This window comes from Babesia bovis, chromosome 2, assembly GCF_000165395.2.
Source record: "Babesia bovis T2Bo chromosome 2, whole genome shotgun sequence".
Classification (NCBI taxonomy): Eukaryota; Apicomplexa; class Aconoidasida; order Piroplasmida; family Babesiidae; genus Babesia; species Babesia bovis.
This window is the reverse complement of record NC_010574.1, coordinates 318916-343330: the sequence shown is the minus strand read 5'-3', so window position 1 is coordinate 343330 and position 24415 is coordinate 318916. Positions and strand designations below refer to the sequence as shown.

The 24415-nt window shown below is 40.7% G+C and overlaps 13 protein-coding genes across 13 annotated transcripts; 9 read left to right on the top strand and 4 right to left on the bottom strand.

Moving 5' to 3' along the window:
* Window positions 1-18: 18 nt before the first annotated feature.
* BBOV_II001364 (putative integral membrane protein) lies at window positions 19-604 on the top strand. Its single transcript, XM_051767831.1, has one exon. The coding sequence runs from the start codon at window positions 214-216 to the stop codon at window positions 577-579; it is 366 nt and encodes a 121-aa protein (XP_051623829.1). The 5' UTR covers window positions 19-213; the 3' UTR covers window positions 580-604.
* A 1431-nt stretch (window positions 605-2035) lies between these two features.
* Window positions 2036-3002, top strand: BBOV_II001362 (putative integral membrane protein). The gene has a single exon (XM_051767082.1). The coding sequence runs from the start codon at window positions 2246-2248 to the stop codon at window positions 2870-2872; it is 627 nt and encodes a 208-aa protein (XP_051623808.1). The 5' UTR covers window positions 2036-2245; the 3' UTR covers window positions 2873-3002.
* A 415-nt stretch (window positions 3003-3417) lies between these two features.
* On the top strand, window positions 3418-5167 carry BBOV_II001360 (putative integral membrane protein). Its single transcript, XM_001609612.2, has 2 exons — window positions 3418-3641; window positions 3677-5167. The coding sequence occupies exon 2, from the start codon at window positions 3729-3731 to the stop codon at window positions 4953-4955; it is 1227 nt and encodes a 408-aa protein (XP_001609662.1). The 5' UTR covers window positions 3418-3641; window positions 3677-3728; the 3' UTR covers window positions 4956-5167.
* Window positions 5168-5434: 267 nt separating this feature from the next.
* On the top strand, window positions 5435-7340 carry BBOV_II001350 (uncharacterized protein). The gene is made up of 7 exons (XM_001609611.2): window positions 5435-6182; window positions 6220-6434; window positions 6471-6527; window positions 6606-6732; window positions 6766-6838; window positions 6875-6901; window positions 6937-7340. The coding sequence occupies exons 1-7, from the start codon at window positions 5465-5467 to the stop codon at window positions 7193-7195; spliced, it is 1476 nt and encodes a 491-aa protein (XP_001609661.2). The 5' UTR covers window positions 5435-5464; the 3' UTR covers window positions 7196-7340.
* Window positions 7341-7440: 100 nt separating this feature from the next.
* On the top strand, window positions 7441-8674 carry BBOV_II001335 (uncharacterized protein). Its single transcript, XM_051767093.1, has 7 exons — window positions 7441-7491; window positions 7527-7637; window positions 7824-7965; window positions 8105-8238; window positions 8275-8362; window positions 8400-8463; window positions 8499-8674. Exons 1-7 carry the CDS (start codon window positions 7466-7468, stop codon window positions 8642-8644), a joined length of 711 nt encoding a protein of 236 aa, XP_051623800.1. The 5' UTR covers window positions 7441-7465; the 3' UTR covers window positions 8645-8674.
* A 166-nt stretch (window positions 8675-8840) lies between these two features.
* Window positions 8841-10314, top strand: BBOV_II001330 (Rad51 family protein). Its single transcript, XM_001609610.2, has 9 exons — window positions 8841-9022; window positions 9291-9387; window positions 9426-9526; window positions 9563-9616; window positions 9669-9730; window positions 9767-9863; window positions 9901-9954; window positions 9989-10055; window positions 10094-10314. Exons 1-9 carry the CDS (start codon window positions 8861-8863, stop codon window positions 10222-10224), a joined length of 825 nt encoding a protein of 274 aa, XP_001609660.1. The 5' UTR covers window positions 8841-8860; the 3' UTR covers window positions 10225-10314.
* Window positions 10315-10463: 149 nt separating this feature from the next.
* On the top strand, window positions 10464-13593 carry BBOV_II001320 (uncharacterized protein). Its single transcript, XM_051767126.1, has 5 exons — window positions 10464-10640; window positions 10686-10780; window positions 10995-11137; window positions 11180-13267; window positions 13302-13593. Exons 1-5 carry the CDS (start codon window positions 10563-10565, stop codon window positions 13559-13561), a joined length of 2664 nt encoding a protein of 887 aa, XP_051623110.1. The 5' UTR covers window positions 10464-10562; the 3' UTR covers window positions 13562-13593.
* A 131-nt stretch (window positions 13594-13724) lies between these two features.
* Window positions 13725-14903, bottom strand: BBOV_II001310 (Inner membrane complex family protein). The gene is made up of 4 exons (XM_001609608.2): window positions 14377-14903; window positions 14194-14322; window positions 13986-14158; window positions 13725-13949 (listed from the first exon to the last, which is right to left on the bottom strand). Exons 1-4 carry the CDS (start codon window positions 14854-14856, stop codon window positions 13757-13759), a joined length of 975 nt encoding a protein of 324 aa, XP_001609658.1. The 5' UTR covers window positions 14857-14903; the 3' UTR covers window positions 13725-13756.
* Window positions 14904-15452: 549 nt separating this feature from the next.
* On the top strand, window positions 15453-16806 carry BBOV_II001300 (lipoamide acyltransferase component of branched-chain alpha-keto acid dehydrogenase complex). Its single transcript, XM_001609607.2, has one exon. It carries the CDS (start codon window positions 15502-15504, stop codon window positions 16753-16755), a length of 1254 nt encoding a protein of 417 aa, XP_001609657.1. The 5' UTR covers window positions 15453-15501; the 3' UTR covers window positions 16756-16806.
* Window positions 16807-16846: 40 nt separating this feature from the next.
* Window positions 16847-18879, bottom strand: BBOV_II001290 (spc97 / spc98 family protein). The gene is made up of 2 exons (XM_001609606.2): window positions 18573-18879; window positions 16847-18537 (listed from the first exon to the last, which is right to left on the bottom strand). The coding sequence occupies exons 1-2, from the start codon at window positions 18850-18852 to the stop codon at window positions 16868-16870; spliced, it is 1950 nt and encodes a 649-aa protein (XP_001609656.2). The 5' UTR covers window positions 18853-18879; the 3' UTR covers window positions 16847-16867.
* Window positions 18880-18947: 68 nt separating this feature from the next.
* Window positions 18948-21127, bottom strand: BBOV_II001280 (DHHC zinc finger domain/ankyrin repeat containing protein). Its single transcript, XM_001609605.2, has 4 exons — window positions 20930-21127; window positions 20776-20893; window positions 20157-20740; window positions 18948-20094 (listed from the first exon to the last, which is right to left on the bottom strand). The coding sequence occupies exons 1-4, from the start codon at window positions 21071-21073 to the stop codon at window positions 18964-18966; spliced, it is 1977 nt and encodes a 658-aa protein (XP_001609655.2). The 5' UTR covers window positions 21074-21127; the 3' UTR covers window positions 18948-18963.
* Window positions 21128-21616: 489 nt separating this feature from the next.
* Window positions 21617-23693, top strand: BBOV_II001270 (LNS2 (Lipin/Ned1/Smp2) family protein). The gene has a single exon (XM_001609604.2). The coding sequence runs from the start codon at window positions 21783-21785 to the stop codon at window positions 23637-23639; it is 1857 nt and encodes a 618-aa protein (XP_001609654.1). The 5' UTR covers window positions 21617-21782; the 3' UTR covers window positions 23640-23693.
* A 100-nt stretch (window positions 23694-23793) lies between these two features.
* On the bottom strand, window positions 23794-24357 carry BBOV_II001260 (RNA polymerase Rpb6 family protein). The gene is made up of 2 exons (XM_001609603.2): window positions 24178-24357; window positions 23794-24137 (listed from the first exon to the last, which is right to left on the bottom strand). The coding sequence occupies exons 1-2, from the start codon at window positions 24328-24330 to the stop codon at window positions 23826-23828; spliced, it is 465 nt and encodes a 154-aa protein (XP_001609653.1). The 5' UTR covers window positions 24331-24357; the 3' UTR covers window positions 23794-23825.
* Between the last annotated feature and the right edge of the window lie 58 nt (window positions 24358-24415).

Here is a 24415-nt window from a genome sequence, read left to right as displayed (position 1 = left end):
CACCACTTTACCACCACTCTATCTAACGTAATAAGCAAAATCCACCATTGTACTATTAGGGCTTGCCAATAGTCACATTAACCAGGCAACCGCGGTCAATTAGCCAGTCAAGTGGTCTAGAGCAACATCACTCAGTCAATTAGCTAGTCAAAAGCTCAACAGCAACATCAGTAAATCATCAGCTAAACGCAGTCAATTCAAGTGCTCTACAAAATGTTAGTCACTACCATAGGGTACCTCCTCTTGGCAGCCTTCGTCCCAGTGGACTGGACCCATACTAAACTGGACTCACTGAGCCCAGTGACTGGCCACTACCACGGTACTACATGGGCCATGGCAGAGAAGGTGACTGGAGACAATGATACTGAGGAAGTAGTGGTAGTGGAAGGTACTACTAGTGATGAAGTGGAGGTTAAAAAGGAGAAAAACGATAAGGTGGTGGTAAATGCTGATGGGTCAAAGGTGGATGCAAATACATCCAAACACGTCTTGAATTGGATGTTAGGTTTGCCGGCCAATGGTGATAGCACACTAAGAAAGGCGGTATCAACTGGAGCCAAGGGTTGGGGTACTGGGTAGTAATGTAGTAGTACTGGATAGTACAGTGATTAATTAATATCATAGATTGCTGTAGTATAGCAATAGAGTCGCTGTGGAGTACCATCTGATGGCAATCATGTATCATGTAGTACATGAGACCCAGGTTGCCATGGTGAACATGGGCACCTTTGCATTACATATTGTGCCGTTTAGAACACATGATGTAACCATTAGACTAATGGGTGTAATAATAGTCAATTGTAGTGCACATAACCTCTAGTAGTAGATATAACTACAAGACTCACGATGACCTAGCAGGCACAGCAATCCTGGTGGTGTAAGGTCCAAACAGTGTTGCGCAGGATCATTCATAGGAAGATGCCAGGGCCAGTATGGGTAGTCACGTGTACTGGGTAAAGCTTTACGTACTCTAGAGGGTGACATAGTGTAGAATGCAGTCACAGTGCTAAATTGTCTACACTGATAGCACATACAATATATAATCGAGCAAAAGCGGTGATTTGCGGGCAGTGATCTTAAAATAGTCATCCTCTTCATGCCCGAATTACCCATTTAAACCGTAGACATTTGAGTATATATGTTCCAGTGAGCAGTGCTAATATAGAGTAACTGGGATATATATGGAAGGCTGGAGTTGGTCCACTGAGCAGCTACTGGGCACGCTTCCGTGGTACCACACATTCAAATTTACCCAGTGGATTCCATAGGATGGCAGTGACGTTATATAGAGTATAGTGACTACATTAGGTCATATAGTGACCATGAAAGACCAAGTGACCAACATATTGCTAGTAACTATCACCATACCTTATGGCTACAGACCACTAGGCAATGATACCTGTGGTGTATCCAGAGTACATTGTCATTGGGTGTCCATAAATTAGTACATTACGCCATAGAGCACTATAGGTGTCATATATGGTACACTCACTGCCAATATGACACCGTTTGCCATATCGAGCTTGCCCATACCATGTTTTCTCACAATGAATATTTAAATTGAGGTATATGAATATTTCCATTTGTTGATACGCATACTCCGAGCTACTACAATTCCACAACATTATTGTAAATGCAGATGTATAAGGCAAGCAGTGTATGATCGTGAACTGTGGAATTCATATGCCAAGGCCTATTGCCTTAAATCATGCCCTAATGGACTGTTGAATCTCAAACATCCAAAAGACTAACATACGAATGATAGCTTATCAATTCACACTGAAGCATAGGCCGACTCATCTAACATATCTTGAGTGATTGATGACCTAAAAGTATATCAACGCACAATTGATATACCGTATCTAAATTAAGTAATTTGCCGTGACATATGAATGAAATTAGATAAAGCAATTTGATTTCATATCAAAATACCGTGCTTCGGCTTCTGAATGGCACTTAAAATCTCCTCCTCATCAATCGCCATGTGGTGTGTTCCTCCCAAAGTCATGTAAAATCACATCTCGTTCTGCCCATAGGAAATTCTAAACAAAAGAAAAGACAATATGGTATGATTACACTCATGAGAATGAATTGGAATATAAATCGGACTCACAGCGGTTTACCTTGTTCTAGTACCCGTTGAGTGAATATATGATTTATTGTTTATATCGAGCCCTTGAAATCAAGGGTTCATTAAACGGTTCTAGAATAACTGTAATGTATATTCTGTTAGCTGGCGGCGACAATGGAGGAAACTTCTTATAATGAACCAACAGCTAAGCTGGTTGAAACAACCGCTTCCAGAGGGAGAGTAATATATGCCACCATAGGGTTAGGGATTGTATTTATTATGTTAATGGTTGCGTTGACAATCCTATGTGCGAGTAGAGAAGAGGGTGGCTTTGCAGAGAGTACTCCGAAATATGTAGGATGGATCGCAATTGGCATTTTGTTCTTAATAGGGATTCCAGTATTACTTTTCCTTATACTAGGCGCACAGAATAATGTCCATATACGCCGTTCCTGGGATTCAATAAAGGGTATTTTTATGCCTTCGCAATTTGCCTACTTAGAGGAGAGAGAAAATGACATAAATGACATATTAATGATTATTGGATGCGTACTTTTAGCATTTGGTATTTTGACTATCGTAGGTGTTATCATAAACAGTTTCATCTGTGGTGAGACATCAACAACGAACTACGTTACTATTGGTATCGTTATAGTCGGATTGATTCTAATAGGATTTATTATGTATACAACCAATCCTACGCTTGTTAAAGGTTTCATAAGTGGCTTATTCCACAAAAACGCTAAGAAGGCTCTCAAAGACGAACCGGGTAGTGCTTCTACCGCGATTTCAGTTACATAACGATACTGGTAACTGCAAAATGAAGCATTTTATAGTACACACATATTGCTATAGTTTTCAGAAGCGTGGTTGAGATTCGGCACGAAACCAAGGTAAAAAGGAGATTGACTTGTTCACTGGAAAAGTCAGGAATTTTATGTGTACAATTCATGATTATTTTAGTTGACAGAAGAATTCACAGAAGATATTATACAAACATCAATGAAATATAACAGTATTTGATCAATTTACAGGGTGATCAAATTTATTGGGAGACATTACTTCTGTACTGCGGCCGCCACGATGTTTATTTTGTCCACAACCTTCAATGCTGTAAAGCGCCATATACTTCAAAGTAAAACGTGGCTATGTTAGGCTACGACGCCGTGTTCTTATTATGGGCATCATAGTGGAAGGTAGGAGTACGATGAGTCTAAGACCTATTACCAGTGAGGGTTGTAGGATGCTATGGCTGTTTAAAGTAGTAAGTGCTGTTGCTTACTAGAAACATATACACGTAACTGAGGGACTATTTCTATACTTCCCTCTTTGTCAATTATTATTTTCACGATAAGCATGTCAAATACACACCTTAATTATACACAAATACTGATTTTACATATACATTCGCCGACGAAGAGGTAACGTAATATTTATAAGGTTAAAGAGCGATTTCATTCGTAAAAATTACGCACTTAACACGACGGAAAAAATTGTTTCTCTTGTGCCATTCACATGTGATTTCTTACGTTACCCATTTACAGGGAAGAATGCTTCTTTTAATAAATCAGTGTGTTTTATGCATCATTTAATCGAATAATGCAGATGTATGATAACGGGTTTAATCTTCACATTATCAATTCTCTGACCAAGCAGGATGTCATCTAGAGAAGACAGAGATAATAGGCCAATGCAACCTCCGATACAACCTCTTCTAGTTTCCAAGTTAAAGACTTTTTGGATACTGAATGGTGTAACCTTCTTATCCATTTTAATAGCTCTTTCATTAGTCTTCATACCGTTTCCCGGACTCCGTGTTAATAGAGGACTGGAACGGATAAATATCAATTTAAACAATCACACTGTACCATTTTTGGTTGATGTGAACATAAAGGATGATCATCAATTTGGGCTAGCGGTCTATTTGTCAACCAAATTATCACATCATCTTATCGCAAATATAGCTGTAGGCAGCAACGTAATCCCCGTCACCCCGCTATCACAGCATAGATTTTTAGCGGCATATTATACCAAGAAGCCTCTTACATCTCCCCGCGTATTAAATGTGTTCGACTTTTTATCGGGAGCTATTATAGTTGGAAAATATATGCAATCTGACTCAAACCCCGGCGAGTACAAAAAATTCGACAGTTCTATATACCTCATACCGCACAATAGTTCACGAAATACCGATATTGTGGTAGATCTATATGAGTTGTTCCACAAGGATATAGATAATGTCTTCCAAACAAGCTTTGTTGACTCTACCGGAAAGATCGTACATGACGTAAGGGTTGCGCTGGGTGTGCACCAAATAACTATTAACATTGCCGGAATACCAAAAATTTTCGTCGACCCGGGAGATTCATTTAGTTTGCGGCTGATTGAACTCCCTGGTCTCCAAATTGCAAAAGTGACGCTTCGTGCCTTGGTTTCGGATAAATTTGTGGACAACATATACTATATACATAATAGCAACTGGAAAACTGTTTATATTGGAAGTAATGGATTAGCGGAACTCTTTTCGGAACATCATATCCATGTAAAAGCCAACGTGGATCTGTTCAATATTAATCGCATTACACTACCCAATCGGGTAGAAGTATCTTTCCAGACAGACCAAGATCCACCTCAAGGTATTTTCTACCACATGGCGGAAGTTGATGGTTCGAATTATCACATCATTTTTGGTGACTGGTGGTATATTCTGGGAGATGTTACCTTGGGTGGTAAAACAATCCCCAAAGACAATAGTGCTTCTGATCGCGTATTAGTGTTATACGAGGATGTTAACAATGTTGGAAAGGGCAAAGCTGTCTTATACACGAAAAAAGATAACATATACACTTCAAAGCATGTGGACCTGAATAAACCCTTGAAATAGCTGTTTTAAGAACCCAAGTCACATTGTACCACCGTATTAACAGCATGTGACTTAACAAGTGACGAAACGTTTCTTACCCATACAAAAATTATCAGGTCATAAAATATGTGAGTCAAAGTTCGTGGATTCTGAAAATCGTTAGCGACCAACTGAATTGAGCTTTAAACATTATAAATGAATGTAGTATATTGCTAACGACCTTCTTGGTGTCCCATGTGTGTATATTTTATGTTGAATTATATGACACATAAATAGATCGTTTAGCCATCGGAATTTTAGACAAGGCAAACCGTAAAGAAGTATACTACGGCCGAAATCACAGATTAACATTAACTATTCTCCATTGAACGCAGAGAATATGCCATTACGGTATTAAATAACAAATCAAATACCCATGAATTCGTATAGTTAGTTGGGACCTTGGTGTGTAGACAGTGACCAGGCAGTTGGTAAAGTTGAAGACGACGGATAACACATTTCAATGCATAGATGTATTACAAATCTATAAGATGCAAACAAAAATTTGTCATGACATCAAGCGTCAACAACATATTTTAAAATCACTATTAGAATCCGCAACGGTGAAGGATGATATACGGCAATTAACGGAAAGCTCCCTGAACGTTGCACATTCGCTTGACATCTTTTCGGAAAACATAATAGGACGATTACATTTAACACCGTCTTCTACAACAGCTGTATCACCTTTCATGAAACATGACGTTAAATCACCACGAGATGTTATTTTCACAGGCGAGGTATTGCGTCTAATCGAAGAATTAACAATCACCTCTTGTGATCTGAAAGCTACCATTTCACATCAAATAGGCGTTTCAGTAGGTGATGCAGAAAAGGTGTTGCATGAAAATGCGTTTTCCATACGAAATGATTCTACTTTTTCGAAAGGAGTACATGGCTCCATCAGCAGCTCTAGTTCGTTGGATAGAATTGCTTTTGACCTCGGTGGAACGCTGATTAAAATAGCTTATTTCCAGGAGGCAGATTATACTTCCATTGCGCACAACCTGTATTGGATACACCAATACATGTACGATGTTTTTAACCTGTTGGAAGTTCATTATAGAATAGACATATTATGCCATTGTAACATAGACCGAAATTTAAAAATACTGGTCCCCAATCTCATTCGTTTCAACGCCTCTACTGCGATTGGATTGCACCGCGTTCCGGTGGATTCATTACGTGAGGTAATTCAATCCTTGATTGGTAAGCTAATTATATATATACATAATGGCTGGAACAGATAAGCAAATTATCAATCGGGGTACTCAGGTTCATGCCACTGGAGGAGGAGCTCTTAAATATTTTAATGTCTTCAAGGAATTATTAAGTGACTCTAAGTTTCATGCTGTTGAAGAAATGCCATCTGTTGTATATGGTACTGATATTTTACATTTCTTAAACTCTGGTTTTATTCGATACAATTTAAAAACAGGGCAGACCGAGTTTTTATCTGTGGTAACTTACTAGGTATCTGGAGTCAATATTATACAGGATCCAGAGTATCCTTACTTAATAGTAAATATCGGAAGCGGTATATCTTTCCTTAAGGTATGGGCTAGACATTATATTCCATACAGTTTCAAATATTAATTATTTGAGTATTTGCGAATGTTACATTATTTTCAGGTTACTGCAAAGGGAATGTACGAACGGGTTACTGGAACGAGTATCGGTGGAGGCACTATGCACGGATTAATGGCGCTGCTCCTTGGTTTTCATGGTTTTGAACGTTTCACATCCTCATATGCGAAAGGTTGGTAATATATTTAAGGGAAAACATGATCAGGTACCAACTGTCTAGATACATTCTTCCCGGAAATGAATACAACCGCTTTACCCACTTGCGGACTTAAGGCTAGGTAAGAAACAAAGTGACGTTCCCCAATTACTTGCAGTTTTGGTTTTTGGGATGGTCATGCTAGGTGAGTCTTAGCATCGTATGACAAAATGGTATTAGACAAGAAGATTCCATAAGAAGCATTAGTGATATGGTTGCCCATAGCATTGGCCAAGTAGCTTTTTTGGTTGCAAAGCAATATGGTCTGAGGCGCATCATTTTCACTGGATCATACACGATGAATTATTCGATGACTATGGTTGCACTAGTGTCGGCATTTGCGTACATGTTCTCCATATATGGTGAAGAATCCGTGGAAGTTCTGCGTCCTATATTTGGTGGTTATGCTGGAGTCTTAGGATGCCTCTTCAAGGAATGAAAAGATTCGCGAAGACCAACGTTCTGTATCATGCTAAGGGTTGATCCTGTTTACAATATATACTACTCACCAATTCAACGTCAAAATGACACACATTCGCATTCACAAACATAGTGAACAACATATTATTATATATTAAACAAAACCGCTGAACTTTAGATAGTGTGTACGACCTCGCGAAGTATGACGTTGTGCGGTGTTATGATGAATTCTTCAGTATCGGATGAAAATTATCTACTATGAACTTCAAATAATGTATGATAAAATTAAATGGCGTTCTTTAGATCGCTCTCGAGGTAATACAAGCCTATGGAATCACATGGAGCTTCAGGTTAAGTAATATCGGGATGCTATCGCAATATGTTGATAAGGTAGAGGATCTAGGACGCCGGAACTTGCTTTTACGTGTGCATATCAAGCACCTATATTCTATATGGCAGCTGTAAGTGTCTAATGAAAATAATAAGTCTTCATTATTTAACTTTCCAGCTCTATTTGAGTATTTTAAAATGACAATATGGTTGATAATTGAAACATAACAGTGTGAATGACAGTGTATATATAGGGCAACTTTGTCCTGCCTATAGCATTATTGTTTCTACGGCTAACATGTCCTTAATATATGCAGCTGCAAAAACCGAGAGTCATACAGTTTGGGTGTCATAGCAACTAACCATTTTTATAATTTTGGTCGTCAGCTAACTCCGGAAGGAGTCAATAAGTTTTTCGTTTTTGCGTTGCGTTGCGGTGAACTCGACGAGTCATTGAAGGTGAGGAATATACTCTGATGGTTGCTGTGCTTTCGTTATCTCATAATGCTATACATAATATCTTATGGATACTTCATTCCATTTATTTGATAATTCTATATTCATGTTTACTATAATTGTCGACCTCATTTTACGATAGTTGGTGGGCGGTACGAAGGACTGGCTGCCGAAACCTCCAGATACCGACTTGGCTCATATCCTCATGAGTGCGTTTGTTATCCGCAAAGACTATATGAACGTTATTAACGTTTTTGAGCTTATACGCAACAACTGGTAAGTGGAGAAATCATTTATCTACATTATCCATAGGCAAATGGGATCAACGCATATTACATATAGGTTGTGCATGGAATCTTTACTTTGCACTGAGCAGAATCCTTTAGAAGTTGCCCTAATGGTATGGAAACATCTACTGTATGATACAAAATAAACAGACTTGTTGTGATTCTGCTGTCAACGACACATCACTACCGTTTGACGTCCATTTGTTATTGCTGCGTTGGTTACACATCTTCAACATATATATGTATCAGAATATTTAAACTGGAGTATGGAAAATGCTGCCATGGCAAACTTTTATGAAAAAATCAAGACTATCATACTCCGTCGCGTCCAGCTGGAGTGTCAACAGGTTTCCCCTTTTGGGGATTCACGAATGCAATTAACAGACATGAGGTAACTGGAAACATATTAACAATCTCAACAACATATCATACGACAACCGTTCTAAATACGGGCACCGAGGATCGAACTCGGGATCTTCTGCGTGTAAAGCAGACGTCATAACCACTAGACCATGCCCGCTATGTTATTCGCCCTATTTTACCTCTAATAAACAACAACATTTCCTGAAACGTCCGATTCAATTGATATACACACTGAAAATGTTAAAATTATGCCTCCACATACAACACCTTCATTTACGGAATCTATTTCACTTGGTATTACAGAGATAGACGATGCCTTAGGCGACTGTTTATTGCTTGGTATGCTTACAGAGATATATGGCGAATCCGGGTCTGGAAAAACGCAGGTCGCACTGACCTTAGTGGCTGAGGTAAGCAATGATTTGATATTGGTTGTTCTTTGGCCGTCGTCCCAGTTCTTGTTAGTAATCATTCACAACATTGGCTTCCTTATATTGATTGCCATTTCTCATTGAAAAACAAATAAGATGGAATTATATATTTTATTATGGATGTTAAAAGCCAGCATTTCGCTTTTTATACCGAATGAATAACGGTGTGATAACTATTATTTTACATTGAATGATAGTGACGTCCATTTCATATCTCTTATCATAGGTTGCATTCATTCTGTGATAGGAACTTGTAAGAATGCAAGAGGCAGATTCCAATGATGTCATGCTTTACTTCCAAACAAGTAGGGCGTTCCCAATGCAACGTTTTTGTGACATAATAGGTATAGAAACAGTGTAAAAAATCACCCAAAACATATAGAACACAAACGAAAGTCTAAGAATAGCCGTTTCAAAGGAGCTCCATTGGGTCCTAGAGAAATAGCGAAGCATCTTCGTATTTATAGACCGTCTGAACCCACGGTAAAACATGATTTGACTGATATAATCGTTTTGTAGCTTTTCCTTGAAGAATTAAGGAACCTACACGCTGATGTCGGCGCATCTTATCACGTATGTGTCTTAGCTATTAGTGAATCTAATCTTCGGATTACAACATTTTCAGATTCGGCTTATTGTAATTGATTCAATCGCATGTTTATTCGGAGATTGCATGGAAGATAAAGAGTAGTTATATATGTTATTGAGAAAAAATGTTTTCAGTGCCGATAACGCCAGTATGAACACACTGCTCAATGTTGCATCTATTCTGAAGCGTCTAGCCCACCAGAAGAATGCTTTGATACTTCTTATAAATGAGGTAACGTTTACAGTGATCCATGCTATATAGCCCGTAGGCGATTGCTGGGAATCTAGATGCTTCTGCGGGAACCGGAATGACACATACATTGGTTAGTTTATAGCTTGAGTGAACAATGAGTACAGGTGACACCCGCACTCGGCGATCTTTGGTCGCAGGCTATTAACTGCAGAATACTAATAGAGGCGATTAGTAAGTGATACGTGAGTGGATATGGAAAATATAAACAGGAAGTTCATCCTCCACTAGACGGTTTTTACGTATTTTATTTAATTGCAATGGACCACCTTCAATCCCGCTAGATTTCAAAATAGCTGCATCTGGTATTCGCGCATGCCGAGTAACTCATATAGATGGATAAGCAACCCTTATTTTCTTCGGTAGGGATTCAATAGCAATGATAAAAAACAATGATGGGGACATATCGATATTTAAGCCACTAAACTATATGTAACGTGTATTTTATGTATATATTCATCATATATTTTGTTGCAATGGTCTAATATATCAAGGGTGTCTAGAATCTTGGCCGACACAATCACGCGCACACTTTGCCTAGACAATATCAATGTGCGGCTGTATATATATACAAATCGCCGAAATGTGGTAGCAAAACACGTAAAGTTCCATTGGAAAATAGATCTGATTTCACTATTTTAAAATTTAGATCTACAAAGTTGGCGTTGGTGTGTTGGCGTAATGGGTCCCGTTTCGTCGGAAGCTGTATCTCTAGTTGATACAGAGGTTTACAGTCGTTGGCGTTCACCCGATGTAGATGTAAGTTAGTGTTCGCCTTAATTTCAGAAAATTGACGTTTTTTAGGAGTTAGAATTATGCATGTGGAGCGCTGATATGTTCCTGTATGGTATTTCAACAAGTTATGAAAGTTATGGATCATTGAAAACAGCTATAAGAAGGTAAGAGGTTAGGTTTAGTGATTGGTTGATTAACTGTTGCATCTTCTTTGACCAAATCCTGCATTAACTTACTTTGTTTGTCCTTTGTATTTTCCTAAATTTTATATACATATCAAAAGCGGTTGTTAGTGCATTTTGTTACATATGCTTTTTATATTATTGAATCAATTTTAATATGGTTTGATCCATTTGTCATTTATACATCATTTTTCAGGGGTGTCCCCGATCTTATTAAGCATTATATATGGATAAAAGCCAATGGAGCTGATCGATTCTACATTGAGCACCCCAATTTTTATAAACACTCATTCGCCACTACCTTTGGTCAACATGTTCCTAGAACTATGGGACATGATTGTCCTACCTTTTGTGGTTGGTTTTCTGATTTACCGATAAAAGTTGCATCAGGGGGTATTTTAGGACTCCACAGTGATATAGTGGGTGCTCCTATGAAGGCCAATGACATTGATTTTGACTCTGGTTCAATAGATGCCGAGAGTTTGACAGATTCTATCAACACGTGGCATCGCTTGGATGAGCCACGTCGGGCTAGCGACTGCGAATATGACAGGACGGATGACGAACCGTTATCGCGAGAGTTGTCTGTTGCATCGCTACGTGACTTCTATAAACCGCGCAAATCACGTCGTGGGTATCCTGTTTGTTCGTCTGTAGATGGTGTCGGTACTCCTCGTAGGAGTGGTCAGCGTTCATTACACGCTAGACAAGATTTTGGTTTTCCTGATGTGATTGACGAACATATCGAACTAGATCGAAAGGATCCGTTGGACCACTATTTATCAGCTCTTCATGAAGACAATCACAATCAGATGATGCTTCTCAGAGAAAATAAGCAGAAGATACATGACCGGTTAATTCCACCTAGGGAAGATGATTCTATCAAGTTTAAACCGCGTCAATTATCGGACACACTTCTTATGTCCAGTGTCACTCCTTTACCCAATGTACCTGTTCACCATTCCAAAATCATTGGATCTAATATATCGCCTATGTTGGACAAGGTTGGTAATCCCGCTGGCTTAGACACTTCATCAATCATTAAATACCTCCGCGCATTAGAGGATAAACGTACCGCTTTGGCCGTTAATAAGGCCACGGAACGACCTTCTGGTTTCCGTGAATTTTTGCGAAACATACTTCTTCGTTGTGGCTTTCGTATGCATTGCGGGAAAAATCCAAATTCGTATTATTCTAATTCAAGCCCTAGAGACTATAGTGACGCTGAGGACGTGGTATCCGATAGGTCCAATCACTCCGTGGTAGATTTTGCAACAACAAAAGGCAACATAACTCTTGAAAGTAAGCACCAAGTCAGTTTTTCTGGTATAACAAAGCTGGATTCAATTGACGAAACACCAACTAATGGTTCTGTAGCCTTGACGAACGACTGTGAGCCTACGGCCACCGATAGCGGATACATTAGATTTCCATCAAGTAAGGTTGACAGCATACTTGCGCGTCAAGCAACTACCATGGTTTTGCAAAATTCGGTTTATAAGCTATCTGACGTTACTGTATTCACTGAACTTTTAACTGCCGATGGTATAGATGAGGTTAAACGTATTATGTGGTGTTTAAACACCGAGTTTTCATCAAAGATTGAATTCTTGCCAATGATACCGTCACTGTGTTGTCTTTTGATGGTATACATGACACCAGAAGCTACATTATGCGTATTGCATTGTCTTATGGCCCGAGCTGTGGAGTCGAGGGGTATGGAGTGTGGAGAGCGCTTTTTGTTCGTCGACCGTGAAGGGTTTGCAGAGTTTATCATCTATGTAGTAAGTGTGATTCGTTATCATATGCGGAAACTGGTTAGCAAGATGCAACTTTTGAATGTCGATCTGGCTGCTTGGATTGCCAGATCAGTACAGAGTGTTTTTTCCCATATGCTACCTTTTGATTTCATTTTACGTATATATGGCGACTTTTTGTTTGAGGGAGAAATAGTTCTCTGTAGATACTGCCTTGCACTTGTGAATTACGCTCATGACCGCCTGATGCAGTGCAACACACGTGAGAATGCGGAGGAGACTTTGTATCACATAGGTCTCGACAGTGAGCTTGATGTAGACACTTTGACTAAGTTAGCGTACAGTTTCAGGCTTAAGTATTATAAGGCCGATGCTACCGGTTGTGGTATAACTCCTTATCTGATGCCGGTGAAAATCAAGGTATTTTATCGTCCACGCATGTCTGCCTTTTCTAGTGTTTTAAAGGAGTACACTTGGGAACTGCTTTGGTCATGGTTGTTGCCAGGATATCGCATCTTAGACCCGCATTTGATATACTCGTCGGATCATCATGGGACATCAATGCTGGGACTGGTAAAGACTATTAAGGACAGTAACCGGTTCAACGTTTCAGCCTTTTTGTTTGTTGAAACTACTACTGCAGATGTATTTGGCGTATTCATTCCCGTATTGAATAATGAGCTGGTAGATGGTCTTTTCACTTCACAAAAGAGTTGGTTTACACGTATATAATTCATATTTTACAGTCTCTGATAATTTGAATTCTTTTGTCTTTACGTTGAAGCCTGAAGCTCACATTTACAATTGTACGGGTGCTAATACTGCAGGTGTAAAAATTGGGACGCAACAAATTGTGGTTGGTAACGATATGCCTGCTCTTATCCTTGACAAAAATATGTCAACTGGTGTATCACAATGTTGCCAATCTTACGATTCTCCTAAGCTTGTGAGCAGCAATGATGGTTATTTTGACGTACGTACGATCGAGTTGTGGCAGCTATATTAACACGCTTGGCTAAAATTGCCTTAATGTGTACATAAACTATGCATTAGTGGGTTGTTTTCATTGTTTATAATCTGCATTTTAAAATATATAGTAGATCTTCATTTCGCTGTACCTGAGCATATAAAATGTATACCGTACAACGGTGCTCAGATAGGGGATGGGCATCATGCATTGGACGATACCTTGCTCCAGAGTTTAAAATTGGTTCTTGATGTTTTGGATTGGCATATTGTTTGGGTATGAAATGCCATGTTGCTGCATTTGTCTAAGGTTGTCCTGCACAGCGCAGTAATACATCGGTACTAGGTTGGTGTTTTGGAAAGCTTCTTGTGGCAATGGATGCTCTATAATGCGTTGTACATGTACGGGTACTGGTATTTCGTGATACCTGTAGGTATATTATATAATAAATATGTCAACGGACCTTGCCTCTATATTGCGACACGTGAACTCTTGTACCACATCGATTTCCACAGGCACTGGGACATCGCGCTCAATAATTTTGGTTACAGGCACATTCCTAATTTGCTTGACGGGTACTTCCACAGGTGTTGGTACGTTGCGATATTGAGGGGTGATCACGTCCTTATATTTGTGCTAAAGCATAATGACCAAGGTTTGTGTCTACATACCTGTATTTGTGGTACTTCTACTATTTTCTCAACTTCCACAGGACGATCTATATAGTGTACGACACGCACATCTTTGTGTACAATTTCAGGTATTTCCTGTTCCACTTCCACAATACGCTCCTTGATTACCTGGTATACGATGACACGTTTAAAAGGTCGTCAATCATATAGTTCGGAACATACCTCTTTGTACTGAATTTTAGGAACTTCGACTATTCTTTCCTTCGTCACTTTCTTTGGTATGTTGACAACTCGTTCCTGTACCACTACTTTTGGTATTTCAATGACCTTTTCTTGGTAAACATATTGTGGCACCTCTACCACTTTTTCAACAATTTCGACAACGGGGACTTCAACAACCTTCTCCTGTATGATTGGCTTCACTACCTTTTTGATCCTTTCCTGTAGCACGGGCTTCGCTACACGTACAATATTCTCCTGTATAACTGGCTCAGGTACCTCGGTAACTCTTTGCACATATTGGATTTCTGGCACATCTACAATACGTTCCTGTATTTCAGGCCTTTCTACCTCTATAATACGCTCGCGCACGATGGGTTCTAAAATAATTGCATCTGCTGGTGGCGTTTTAAGGCCTGCAGAATCGCTCATGGCAGAGGGAGTTTTAGAAATGTAAGAATGAGGCAAAGGTGAGGTAGACATGGTTGTATGCAATATATAGTGCCATAAGGTACTTGAGTCAAGTTCACGGGCGTATGTTGCCCTTATGTTGACTTTGGATGGCTCGATAGGCACCAATGTGCATATCCGTGCTCAGACAATTCGCCAGTGGAGCCCAGTATATAACATATTACCGCCATATTGTACTATACTCAGGTATACTGAGTCTAATTTTTACTAAAATAAGTAACGGTTCAATTGCATACATTTGAGATGGACACACCTAGTTACGAACCAGAGTTTGGTACACATCTAATTAGAAAGGCAATATACGCCACATTGTCACCGCCAATCGAACAATTCCATACGCTAGTACTAGTCTGGATTAACCATTGCGCTTATATGTGACGTTATTCATTGCCACTTCCGTACACTCTTCTCCGTCACCTTCTGTAATTATAAACGTGGAATGAGTTAGACATAGGCCTTTAAAATTTACGATAGGCTTATTAGAAAAATTTCCAGTAGTATTCTTATGTCTGTGTTGTTTATGATGCGCATTGTGCCTTTTCATTTGTTACCCACTGTCACGCTTTGTTTCAGCTAATGTTCAGGTTGCTTCAATTATACTAGGCACACACATTGTATATTATTCAACTGCTAAAGTTTGTTTTATATGACATCACAATGCTAGCTAGCCTTTTCCAATTTGGCTCAAGAAGCGTCTCTCGCTTGGCCTATGCGCGACATTTTCATCGTTCGGTTCATAGGAACAAGTTGACTACATTTCACCTTAGTGATATCGGTGAAGGTATATCTGAGGTTGAATTAGTACGATGGAATAAGAATGTTGGTGACGAGGTAGAGGAGATGGAGACAGTTTGCACTGTGCAGAGTGACAAGGCTGCTGTGGACATTACGAGTCGTTATACAGGTTTGGTGAAGAAATTATATGTAGAGCAAGGCAAGTTAATAAAGATAGGTTCGCCTTTGATGGACATTGACGCTGAGGATGATACTCCTGCTGTATCTGAGCCCACCGAAACTACGAAATCTTCGATCCCATCCAAACCAGTTGCACAGTCTTTTAAGAGATCGCATGGCGACTCTGTTAGAGCTGCTCCCAGTGTACGTCAGTTGGCGAAGCAGTTGGGTGTTGACATTACCAAGGTTGTTCCTAGTGGTTCTAATTCCCAAATAACCCGTGAAGACGTTGAAAAGTTTGCTGCGTCTTCTCAGTCTGTTTCAGGTGGTATTCCTGGCGATTTTGTGAAGCTTAACTCAGTTGGACGTGGCATGGTAAAATCCATGGTTGCTTCTTTGGAGGTGCCTCACGTTACTGTTGGCGAGGATGTTGATTTGACAGAGCTTAAATCTTACTACTTACAGAAGCGCGCGTTGGAAACTGACATTAAGTTGACTATGACTCCATTTTTATTGAAAGCATTTTCTTTAGCGCTTAGTGAAAATCCTATTATGAACTCTAAGTTTAAGGGTGATGGCTACATTGCCTATAAGGAGCACAACATCAATGTGGCTGTTGCCACTGATCATGGTCTATTGGTCCCTGTAATTCGCAATGTGGAATCCAAGTCCATTAGGGAGCTACAGGTTGATTTAGCTCGTGTTCAGCGTCTTGCCGCTGAAATGCGTCTATCCCCGGGTGATATGAGCGGCGGTACAGCTACTTTGAGTAACCTTGGAGCCATTGGTGGCACTCACGTAAATGCTCGTTTGTTTGATGGTCAGGGTACTATTGTGGCATTTGGTGCAGCGCGTAAGACTCCTTGTTATGTTGGTGACGAGTTGGTTCCTCGTGACATTGCTTGCTTAGGTGTTACGGCAGACCACCGTCACATTGACGGTGCTGCGATCGCTCGTTTTGCTGCAGCTCTCAAGCGTTATCTACAGGATGTTTCGAATTTTGATGTACACTACTGATGTGGCTATTTCTTTTTAAGATTTTTACTTAAAATTTATGATTTACTTTTTGTATATTCTATGCCTTTTACAATGCTAGACACATCAGGGGCTGTTCGTGTGATAAGAGACATCAATAGAAGAAGCCACTATAGTTCAGTCTAAGCAGTAGACTGTTATTAACGCTTTCATTTGCCTCTAGAATTGCCACTAGTTCGCGCAGATGCTTGTCAAATTGTGTCGCCGCTGTGGTTACCATTGCTATATATCCTTGGTTATGTAGCAACTCACTTGCGAATCTGGTAGTTTGTTCTACGTTATCATGTTCTTGTCCTTTATTGTCCATTTGGTGTTGGTCTAGGAATGCGATTACTTGTGTTGCAAACAGAATACATAGGGAGATTGCACGATGGATATGTGGTCCCACTATACCATCATTTACCATACTTTGTTTCACTACTTGTTCCACGAAATTCTTCTGTTGTTCTATCACAAAGCATACTGATTGATTTGCGTTGTTATTTTGCATATGCTTTTCATATGTTTGCATCAATATATTGAAATTTCGTTCGGTAACCTCTATGGTCGATAGGTATGCAACATTTCTACATAGGAACAGCATGCGTTGGATGTTAACGAAGACGAAATTCAGCCTTATCTGTGCGTTTGGTGTGAATGCCAAGCGTTTCCATTTCATGTGCATTAGCCATATGTTAGACAGGTCCCGTTCAGCTTGCTTGAGTTGTAATAAGAACTTGAACATTGTTTGATAGTTCTCCAATGTGCTTTTGGTAACAAACATGTGTAGTGGCCACTCCACTCTAAATTTCATGGTGACTATTTTTGCAAGGTTGTCACATTTATTTATGCGCAATCCTGGCATAGCCTTGTCATCGATATCCAATGAAAACAAGTGTTTGTTGGGATCATTCCTCAGAGTGGATTGTTCCAATGCTTCGTGGAAGTTGAGGCTAAAGGCTTCATTCAAGTTACGGTGCTGCCCTTCTGCTAATAGATTACATAGATAATCCGAACGAGCCATGAGGAAAAATGCATGCAACGACTCAAAAACATCCATTAAATTCTTCTCTAAAACTAGATATTTCATCAAATTGTCTGATGCAATTTGGTGGATAGCACCAATGGTTTCCTTTAGTTCTTCCATTGTAGTATAATGTACCGGGTTAGGTTCAGATACAGCTCTATTCTTTGAACCTAACAATATACGTACATATATCCCGGTTTGCAGTATCTTCTCTGCGATATCTTCAAGCATAACGGGAACTCGATCCCAGTCGATTTGATATGTTACCGATTCGGGCACATTTTGTTGTCCGGTTTCCACAATGAAGAACTCCTGGTATGGGTCATATAGTTGACCATAATTGAGCCATTGGTCTATTAAGTAGCAATATGCTTCCATTGTCTGTTTTAGAAGGTGGTTGGCGAGGCTTCGTCTGGCATCTCCCACACCGAACATTTGACATGTTGTGTAAAGTGTATTGAGCAGCTTCGCACCTTTCAGATTAGCATTATTTATGACCATTGTAAGCAATTCGAATGTGTGTAATGCTGGTTTGAGGTATAGTTTAAATTTTTGCAGGCCAGTTCCCATTTTACATTGCGATTCTTCGAACTGTGCGATACGACTTTGCAATTCCTGTAGCAGTACATTCATCACTTCGCATAAGCTTAGTGTGACTAGACCGCGTTCGTTATCTCTAACAAATTCTTGTACCTGATGTTGCATTTTTGCCAACATCAGTATTTCCTCTGCCATCAAACACAGAGTTCCATCATTTTCTATGTAATTATCATAGGTCTCAATTTCAACTTACTGCGATCGACGAATGTGCTACATTCGACTTTATATGTCCCAGTTTCTATATGGAACAAAGCTCCTTCGGAGCCACATAGTATGTTGATTACATCTTGCAATATAATACTCTCTTTGACGATTGGGCTATATGTGTGCCAATTACGCCTTAGCTGGTGTTCCAGTTCACTAGATGTACCTCTTGGAACATGTACCAGGGATAGAATCGGTGGGAAGTATACTTTTGGTTTGGTATGTGTGAACTCCCTATCAACGCCACTATGGTAGCGTTCACCTATCATTTTATGTCATTGGTATACACATTCCGTAAATTCAGTATTAATAATCGTTTTTCATATTAAAAATTATATATTCAGTGGTGTCTTATCAGTTTTACTATTGGTGTGGCGTTGTTATTTGGGTAGCCAGAAGTCACCACAATTTGCGATTATTTTAAGTGGAGTCAATCCGTTTAGATCCCACCAGGAGCCCTGCACCTGGCCTTTGAATCGTTTTCTAATGTATTCTGGTTTCCTCAGGAATTCGTAGAACGTTACGTCCGTGGTCATGTTTCTCACCATTCTGAGTGACAGGTATCCTACGAATATCAACCACGCTGCGTTGCCAACAACGCCGAACAATATGTTGAAGCAATCCCATATCCAGTCAAACTTCAATGTAGCGATTTCCTTGGCGAAGTGTAGGTATAGGACATAGTACGTATGGCAGAGGCTGATGAAAATACTGGCGATAAATACACAGAAGGATCTTTGGTTACCTTTCCCTACGCAATTGTCTACCCATGCGCAATGGTGGTCCTGTCTTACTATACAAACTCCACAGCTACCGCAGTGATGTGTTCTGGGCGCTCTGATCATATTACACGTGATACACACCACTCCGATACCATGATCCTTGGCGTTACCCATAACCGCGTCTGCGTATCCAAATACACAGTGATCTCTTCTTTCTACTCCAACCTGTGGATACAGGGCGTGCATATCAGTTTGTAGTAGTTGGCTTTCTTCTTTACATACTTGCATTCTCTGTGCCAGTCCATCGTCACTGGAGTAACCGTATGGATCCAAAGGTTCACTCAATTCACCTTCAAAATCTTCGTGTGGCATCCATAGGTTGCGTCTGAAAGTATCACAGTTAATGCGGTACAATTCGAAGTTGATAAGTTCCTGTTGTTTTTGTAAAAGATGCATCTGTCTTTCACAGGGACCTCCTAGCATTGGCCCATCCTTCATCATATCACTTTCGAAATCAGCTGATGTTCTGTGTAATTGTGATATTACCGGCGTCTTTCTTGCCTTTCCGGGATCACTTGCGAATGTGATGAACCAGAAGCACTGGTTCATTAACCACCCTAATATCCATATATCTACTATTGACGCTTGCAGCGGCGTCATTTGTCCCATGGTGGCGTACATCTTATAATACAGCAGCAAGTTGATGAATGCCAATAGCCAGTAGTACACTGGATAAGGGCTACTAAAGGTTATAATGCGTCCAGTAAGTCCATATTGCCATGACCACAACTGCATAAAAGTTAGCAATTATTTCTAAGTTGTGAGACTAAGATATGAATCCAACAACTTACCTTTAGCACGGAATATTGCAGGAAACGTCGTTTTACGCAGCAAATGCCGAATGCGCTACTTTCGCTGCTGGTTACTGCTAGTGACTTGGCATGTATAAGTCCTATGGCGCCATGCCTACATAGGAATCTCAACGTGTCCAGATCACTGCTGTGACATGCATGATGTAAGACTGAGTTGCCCAAATGGTCCCTATGTGCGAGATTGGCGCCTCTACTTAACAGCCATTGTACAACAAACTGGCATCCACGTCGGCTTGCTAGCATGAGTGCCGTTCTACCGTATGAGTCCTGTTCCTCTAATGAAACACCAGAGAGGTATAGGAATTCTAGCATATGCAGTGTCGATATAACATTTTCCTCGATAAATTCCGATGCTGCTAACAAGAAGGGTGTTAGGCGTTTGCGATTTTCATGGCAAAGGATCTCAGTTCCAAATCTTTTCAGTAACATCTGGACAATGTGGACATTCGAGCCTCTGATGGCAAAGTAGATTGGTGTTTCTAGATTGATATCATCTGGGTAGTGCGGATCACAGCCTGCCGTTAGCAAACTGTCCACCAGTCCCTCGTGTCCACAGTAGCACGCTGAATCATATATGTATTCGTTACGAACTACATACCCCAATGCAAAGCGCATATACTGTCCAACTGGGACACATCGTTGGAATCCAACAATGGCCGAAGTATGGCGCACAACGTTGCGTGGTCCTTGTTTGTAGCAGCAGAGAGCATACGTGACTAAATGGTTGATGTGTAACGAAGTGTGCAGCCTACCTCTAGTGACATGTAGCGCGAGTGGCTGTCATTATTCAATCTTTGGTTTTGGTATCTTGGTTCTCTATCATCATTCGATTCCAATGCGTCATAGCTTGATGGCACATATGTCGACACATCATTGAAGCTCCCCTTGCTCGTCATGGTGTCTACATTCAGTTACAACCTTATTCACTTTCTTGCGATATTATAATCCTATTTTACATCAATGTGTACTATATTTTCTTGAAGGTATCCGATAGATCTGGCGAATAGAAAGCTGACGGTGTTTGGTGTGTATAGCTGGTGTCTGCCCCGTTGTTACGGACAACCCAGCGTTATTGAAACTGGAATTATATATTTATTCTATTATTATAGATCTAAGGTGGAAACGGTCCTAGTGTGTTGGTTCTATGAGGCCAATGTAGCGGGGCCTCATGTGTACTGTCAATATGAGGAGTAACATACACACCTCCACAAAACATATGTATTTTAATTACATATCAAGTTATTCTCGATTCTCGTGTTTATAGTATAATTATTATGTTTCCACTGACTTGAAGTTACCATTGTTATGAGAAGGCCGTGTTTTATCACATTACTGCTGTATTAGTGAAACCATGGCATGACGCGAGTATAAAATATCAACTTAGTTAATTTCCATCTAAGATATTATTCTGTATTCAGATACCATAGGCCAGGGTATGGATGATCTGTCTATTTCCGAGTTTCTTGTGAGCCACACAACTAGTAGCATCATTTCGTGAGTTACTGCCTGCTTCATTAAAAAACATTGTAAACTTGTGTGTGTATACATTCTTCATTCATTCAAGTACGCGTAGTTGGAGCTACAGGCTCCGTTTACCGGGCCATTATGTGGGAGAAGCTGTATAGCAGTGTTGTCAACGTCTTGGATTTCAACCAAGCTACGCTTTCCGGTTGTGTTGATATCATATGTGTGCGTCACAAGGAGGTGGTCGCTGATGGCGGGGTTGCGGCATCTACTTCGTCATCCAACTCCACATCGGAGTTAAAGGACAATGAACGCTGGGTATACAGGTCCACGCCATTCCACGTCCGTTTTGGTAAAGCCAAGTTGTTAAAATCCCGTGAGAAGACTGTGTCCATCTATGTCAATGGAGAATTGTCGAATTTAACAATGAAGCTTGGAGCTGCCGGCGAGGCATTTTTTGATGAGGAGACTACTACTGATGGTGATGACGGACCTTTGATAGCTCACCAATTAAGTGAGATCTCAGCTTACAGTGAAGGTGAGGATGTAGGTCAGACGTTGATGGACTATGGCTACTATGCGTGTAGTAACAGTCGCTACAAAATGCGCACTGATGTGAATGAAGTTAGCGTTCCGGCTTCGGCGGAGAATGCTCACGGTAGCGACGTAGAGTCTGGAAAACTGACTGATCGCACTACTCCCAAATCAGATCGCAGTGCAGCTCCTCCTAGCAAATACCAGTCGGCATGCTCCACTCAGGAGGGTGCTCCACCCAGGTTTGATGACACTCGATATTCTCGTGAGGCTTCTAGGGTATCTGACGACGGATATCAGCTTGGTTGGCGTGGTCTATCGATGACAGAGGAATCTGCATCTGCTGATCCTGATGACCAGATTCTACAATTCAGTTTATGTGGTCACTTGTTAACTTCTCAGGACGAAGCTTTGAATGAGCAGTTTTTTTCTGCAAACATAGTTGATTGGGAAAGGTTGAATTCAGACCCTTCTTTGTGGTATCATGCATCTCTAGTCGCACGATTTGATAACCGCCCGCCTTATTACCCATCTAAAATCGCCCTTCCATTGCTGGCATCCTGGATTGTTTTCAAAAGGCCGTTATCTGGTGATGCCATTGCATCTTTACTACGTACTACGGTGGTTGCTACCAGCATGTCGCCTGCTCCCTCGTTGCGCATCGCATCTCCCGATATGCCAAAGAGTAACATGGCATCTCTCTTGGCAAGTTCGCATGGTGTTCGCAGGTACCGTGTTTCTATCCGACCTACATCCGATCAGTTGGCATCTTTGAACTTGCAGATGGGTGTCAACAGGATCACGTTTACAGTTAATTCATCACTCCAGGGCACCAAAAGTGTCCATGCTCGTCTTTATATGTGGCCTTCCGACGCTCGTATTGTAATATCGGACGTTGACGGGACGATAACTAAATCCGATGCACTAGGGCACATCATGCCTATCCTGGGAAAGGACTGGTCACACACCGGTGTAGCTGAGTTATTTACTAAAATCCGCTCTCATGGTTATCACGTTGTATACCTAACCGCGCGTGCCATAGGCCAAGCTGACTACACTCGTGAATATTTATTCGGTTTAACACAGAATAAGAAGTCTAAATTGCCCCAAGGGCCATTGTTTCTTTCACCGGATCGGCTGCTACCATCATTCAAGCGTGAGGTCATCAGCCGCAGTGCATACATGTTCAAAATACCTGCTTTAAGGGACATTCGCAATTTATTTCCCCCTGGGCATAACCCATTCTACGCAGGATTCGGTAATAACGAATCGGATCATCGGGCATACGTATCGGTTGGTGTACCTGAGAACCGTGTATTTATAATCAATTCAAGTGGTATAATCCGTCATGTAAATTCCACCGATGCGCGAACATATCAGGGAATGAGTGACATTTCTGAGTTGATGTTTCCACCGTGTCACAATGATGTACAATATGGATCCGATGATGAACGAGGTGCATAGGAACTACACTTTAACCCGGGTGATTCATTCGCCAATGTACAACATATATTTGAATCCTATACATACACATAGGTTAATATTAGCTCACGTTTGTTTTGGCGATGCAGTTTAATTGCTATAGAATGAGCAAATGGTTGTTAGATACCTATTGCCCTAGGGGATGGTATTACACTGGCCAAGTGCAATCTAGTCTATAATGAGTTCCTCAATCTTCCAATCTTCGTAAGAGCCGTTAGGGAGGTACCTGCGGATGATGAAGGGTACAGACTTCTGGTAAAGCTCCTTTTCCGCGATGACCAAGGGGTCGATAGCAGCGGCCGATGTATCCACGGATTCACCAAATCCCATGGTAATACCCTCGTCAACAGTGTCCATAGAAGCATCAACAGGTATTGTTATCGGTGCGTTAAGGCTAATTTGCAGTGCCCTAGTACCTATGATACGGGCCTTCTCATATTTGGTCATGTACGGACTCGTTATTCTATGCGCGTTCTCTACCTGTAATCACTATAGACTCTAGATTCTAATAAACACTTACGCGTTGCCTGTATTCGTTAGGATCTGTAATGATGTCAACATCAGCGACGCGTTGCTGGTCGTAGTCATCAAATTCGTCGTACTCTTCCTCCTCATCGGCAAATTCGTCAATGCCGAAATTCTCCCCAAAATCATCACCGTAAGCGTCCGCCATTACGTGGTGTGTAAGCAAAATGATTTATAATGTTGGCTAGATGACCATGGAAGGCCGGCAAATGCGGTGGTAGGTGAAACGCGCG

What these genes read in the sequence shown, in the direction of transcription:
- BBOV_II001330 (XM_001609610.2), top strand. Translation starts at nt 8,861, where the DNA reads ATGCCTCCACATACAACACCTTCATTTACGGAATCTATTTCACTTGGT. An exon ending in ACGTTTTTGTGACATAATAG is followed by an intron (nt 9,388 to 9,425) that starts GTATAGAAACAG and finishes CAAAACATATAG; the next exon opens with AACACAAACGAAAGTCTAAG. An exon ending in TGATACTTCTTATAAATGAG is followed by an intron (nt 9,864 to 9,900) that starts GTAACGTTTACA and finishes TATAGCCCGTAG; the next exon opens with GCGATTGCTGGGAATCTAGA.
- BBOV_II001362 (XM_051767082.1), top strand. Translation starts at nt 2,246, where the DNA reads ATGGAGGAAACTTCTTATAATGAACCAACAGCTAAGCTGGTTGAAACA.
- BBOV_II001360 (XM_001609612.2), top strand. Translation starts at nt 3,729, where the DNA reads ATGTCATCTAGAGAAGACAGAGATAATAGGCCAATGCAACCTCCGATA.
- BBOV_II001310 (XM_001609608.2), bottom strand. Translation starts at nt 14,856, where the DNA reads ATGTCTACCTCACCTTTGCCTCATTCTTACATTTCTAAAACTCCCTCT. An exon ending in TAGAAGTACCACAAATACAG is followed by an intron (nt 14,159 to 14,193) that starts GTATGTAGACAC and finishes ATTATGCTTTAG; the next exon opens with CACAAATATAAGGACGTGAT. An exon ending in TGTCGCAATATAGAGGCAAG is followed by an intron (nt 13,950 to 13,985) that starts GTCCGTTGACAT and finishes ATATACCTACAG; the next exon opens with GTATCACGAAATACCAGTAC.
- BBOV_II001300 (XM_001609607.2), top strand. Translation starts at nt 15,502, where the DNA reads ATGCTAGCTAGCCTTTTCCAATTTGGCTCAAGAAGCGTCTCTCGCTTG.
- BBOV_II001280 (XM_001609605.2), bottom strand. Translation starts at nt 21,073, where the DNA reads ATGACGAGCAAGGGGAGCTTCAATGATGTGTCGACATATGTGCCATCA. An exon ending in CGCGCTACATGTCACTAGAG is followed by an intron (nt 20,894 to 20,929) that starts GTAGGCTGCACA and finishes TCAACCATTTAG; the next exon opens with TCACGTATGCTCTCTGCTGC. An exon ending in TATATGCGCTTTGCATTGGG is followed by an intron (nt 20,741 to 20,775) that starts GTATGTAGTTCG and finishes TATATGATTCAG; the next exon opens with CGTGCTACTGTGGACACGAG.
- BBOV_II001260 (XM_001609603.2), bottom strand. Translation starts at nt 24,330, where the DNA reads ATGGCGGACGCTTACGGTGATGATTTTGGGGAGAATTTCGGCATTGAC. An exon ending in CTAACGAATACAGGCAACGC is followed by an intron (nt 24,138 to 24,177) that starts GTAAGTGTTTAT and finishes TAGTGATTACAG; the next exon opens with GTAGAGAACGCGCATAGAAT.
- BBOV_II001364 (XM_051767831.1), top strand. Translation starts at nt 214, where the DNA reads ATGTTAGTCACTACCATAGGGTACCTCCTCTTGGCAGCCTTCGTCCCA.
- BBOV_II001335 (XM_051767093.1), top strand. Translation starts at nt 7,466, where the DNA reads ATGGCGTTCTTTAGATCGCTCTCGAG. An exon ending in AACTCGACGAGTCATTGAAG is followed by an intron (nt 7,966 to 8,104) that starts GTGAGGAATATA and finishes ATTTTACGATAG; the next exon opens with TTGGTGGGCGGTACGAAGGA. An exon ending in GAGCTTATACGCAACAACTG is followed by an intron (nt 8,239 to 8,274) that starts GTAAGTGGAGAA and finishes CATTATCCATAG; the next exon opens with GCAAATGGGATCAACGCATA.
- BBOV_II001320 (XM_051767126.1), top strand. Translation starts at nt 10,563, where the DNA reads ATGGGTCCCGTTTCGTCGGAAGCTGTATCTCTAGTTGATACAGAGGTT. An exon ending in TTGAAAACAGCTATAAGAAG is followed by an intron (nt 10,781 to 10,994) that starts GTAAGAGGTTAG and finishes ATCATTTTTCAG; the next exon opens with GGGTGTCCCCGATCTTATTA. An exon ending in TCTTTTCACTTCACAAAAGA is followed by an intron (nt 13,268 to 13,301) that starts GTTGGTTTACAC and finishes CATATTTTACAG; the next exon opens with TCTCTGATAATTTGAATTCT.
- BBOV_II001350 (XM_001609611.2), top strand. Translation starts at nt 5,465, where the DNA reads ATGCAAACAAAAATTTGTCATGACATCAAGCGTCAACAACATATTTTA. An exon ending in GCGGTATATCTTTCCTTAAG is followed by an intron (nt 6,528 to 6,605) that starts GTATGGGCTAGA and finishes CATTATTTTCAG; the next exon opens with GTTACTGCAAAGGGAATGTA. An exon ending in ACTTGCGGACTTAAGGCTAG is followed by an intron (nt 6,839 to 6,874) that starts GTAAGAAACAAA and finishes AATTACTTGCAG; the next exon opens with TTTTGGTTTTTGGGATGGTC.
- BBOV_II001270 (XM_001609604.2), top strand. Translation starts at nt 21,783, where the DNA reads ATGTGGGAGAAGCTGTATAGCAGTGTTGTCAACGTCTTGGATTTCAAC.
- BBOV_II001290 (XM_001609606.2), bottom strand. Translation starts at nt 18,852, where the DNA reads ATGATAGGTGAACGCTACCATAGTGGCGTTGATAGGGAGTTCACACAT. An exon ending in TAGCACATTCGTCGATCGCA is followed by an intron (nt 18,538 to 18,572) that starts GTAAGTTGAAAT and finishes ATAATTACATAG; the next exon opens with AAAATGATGGAACTCTGTGT.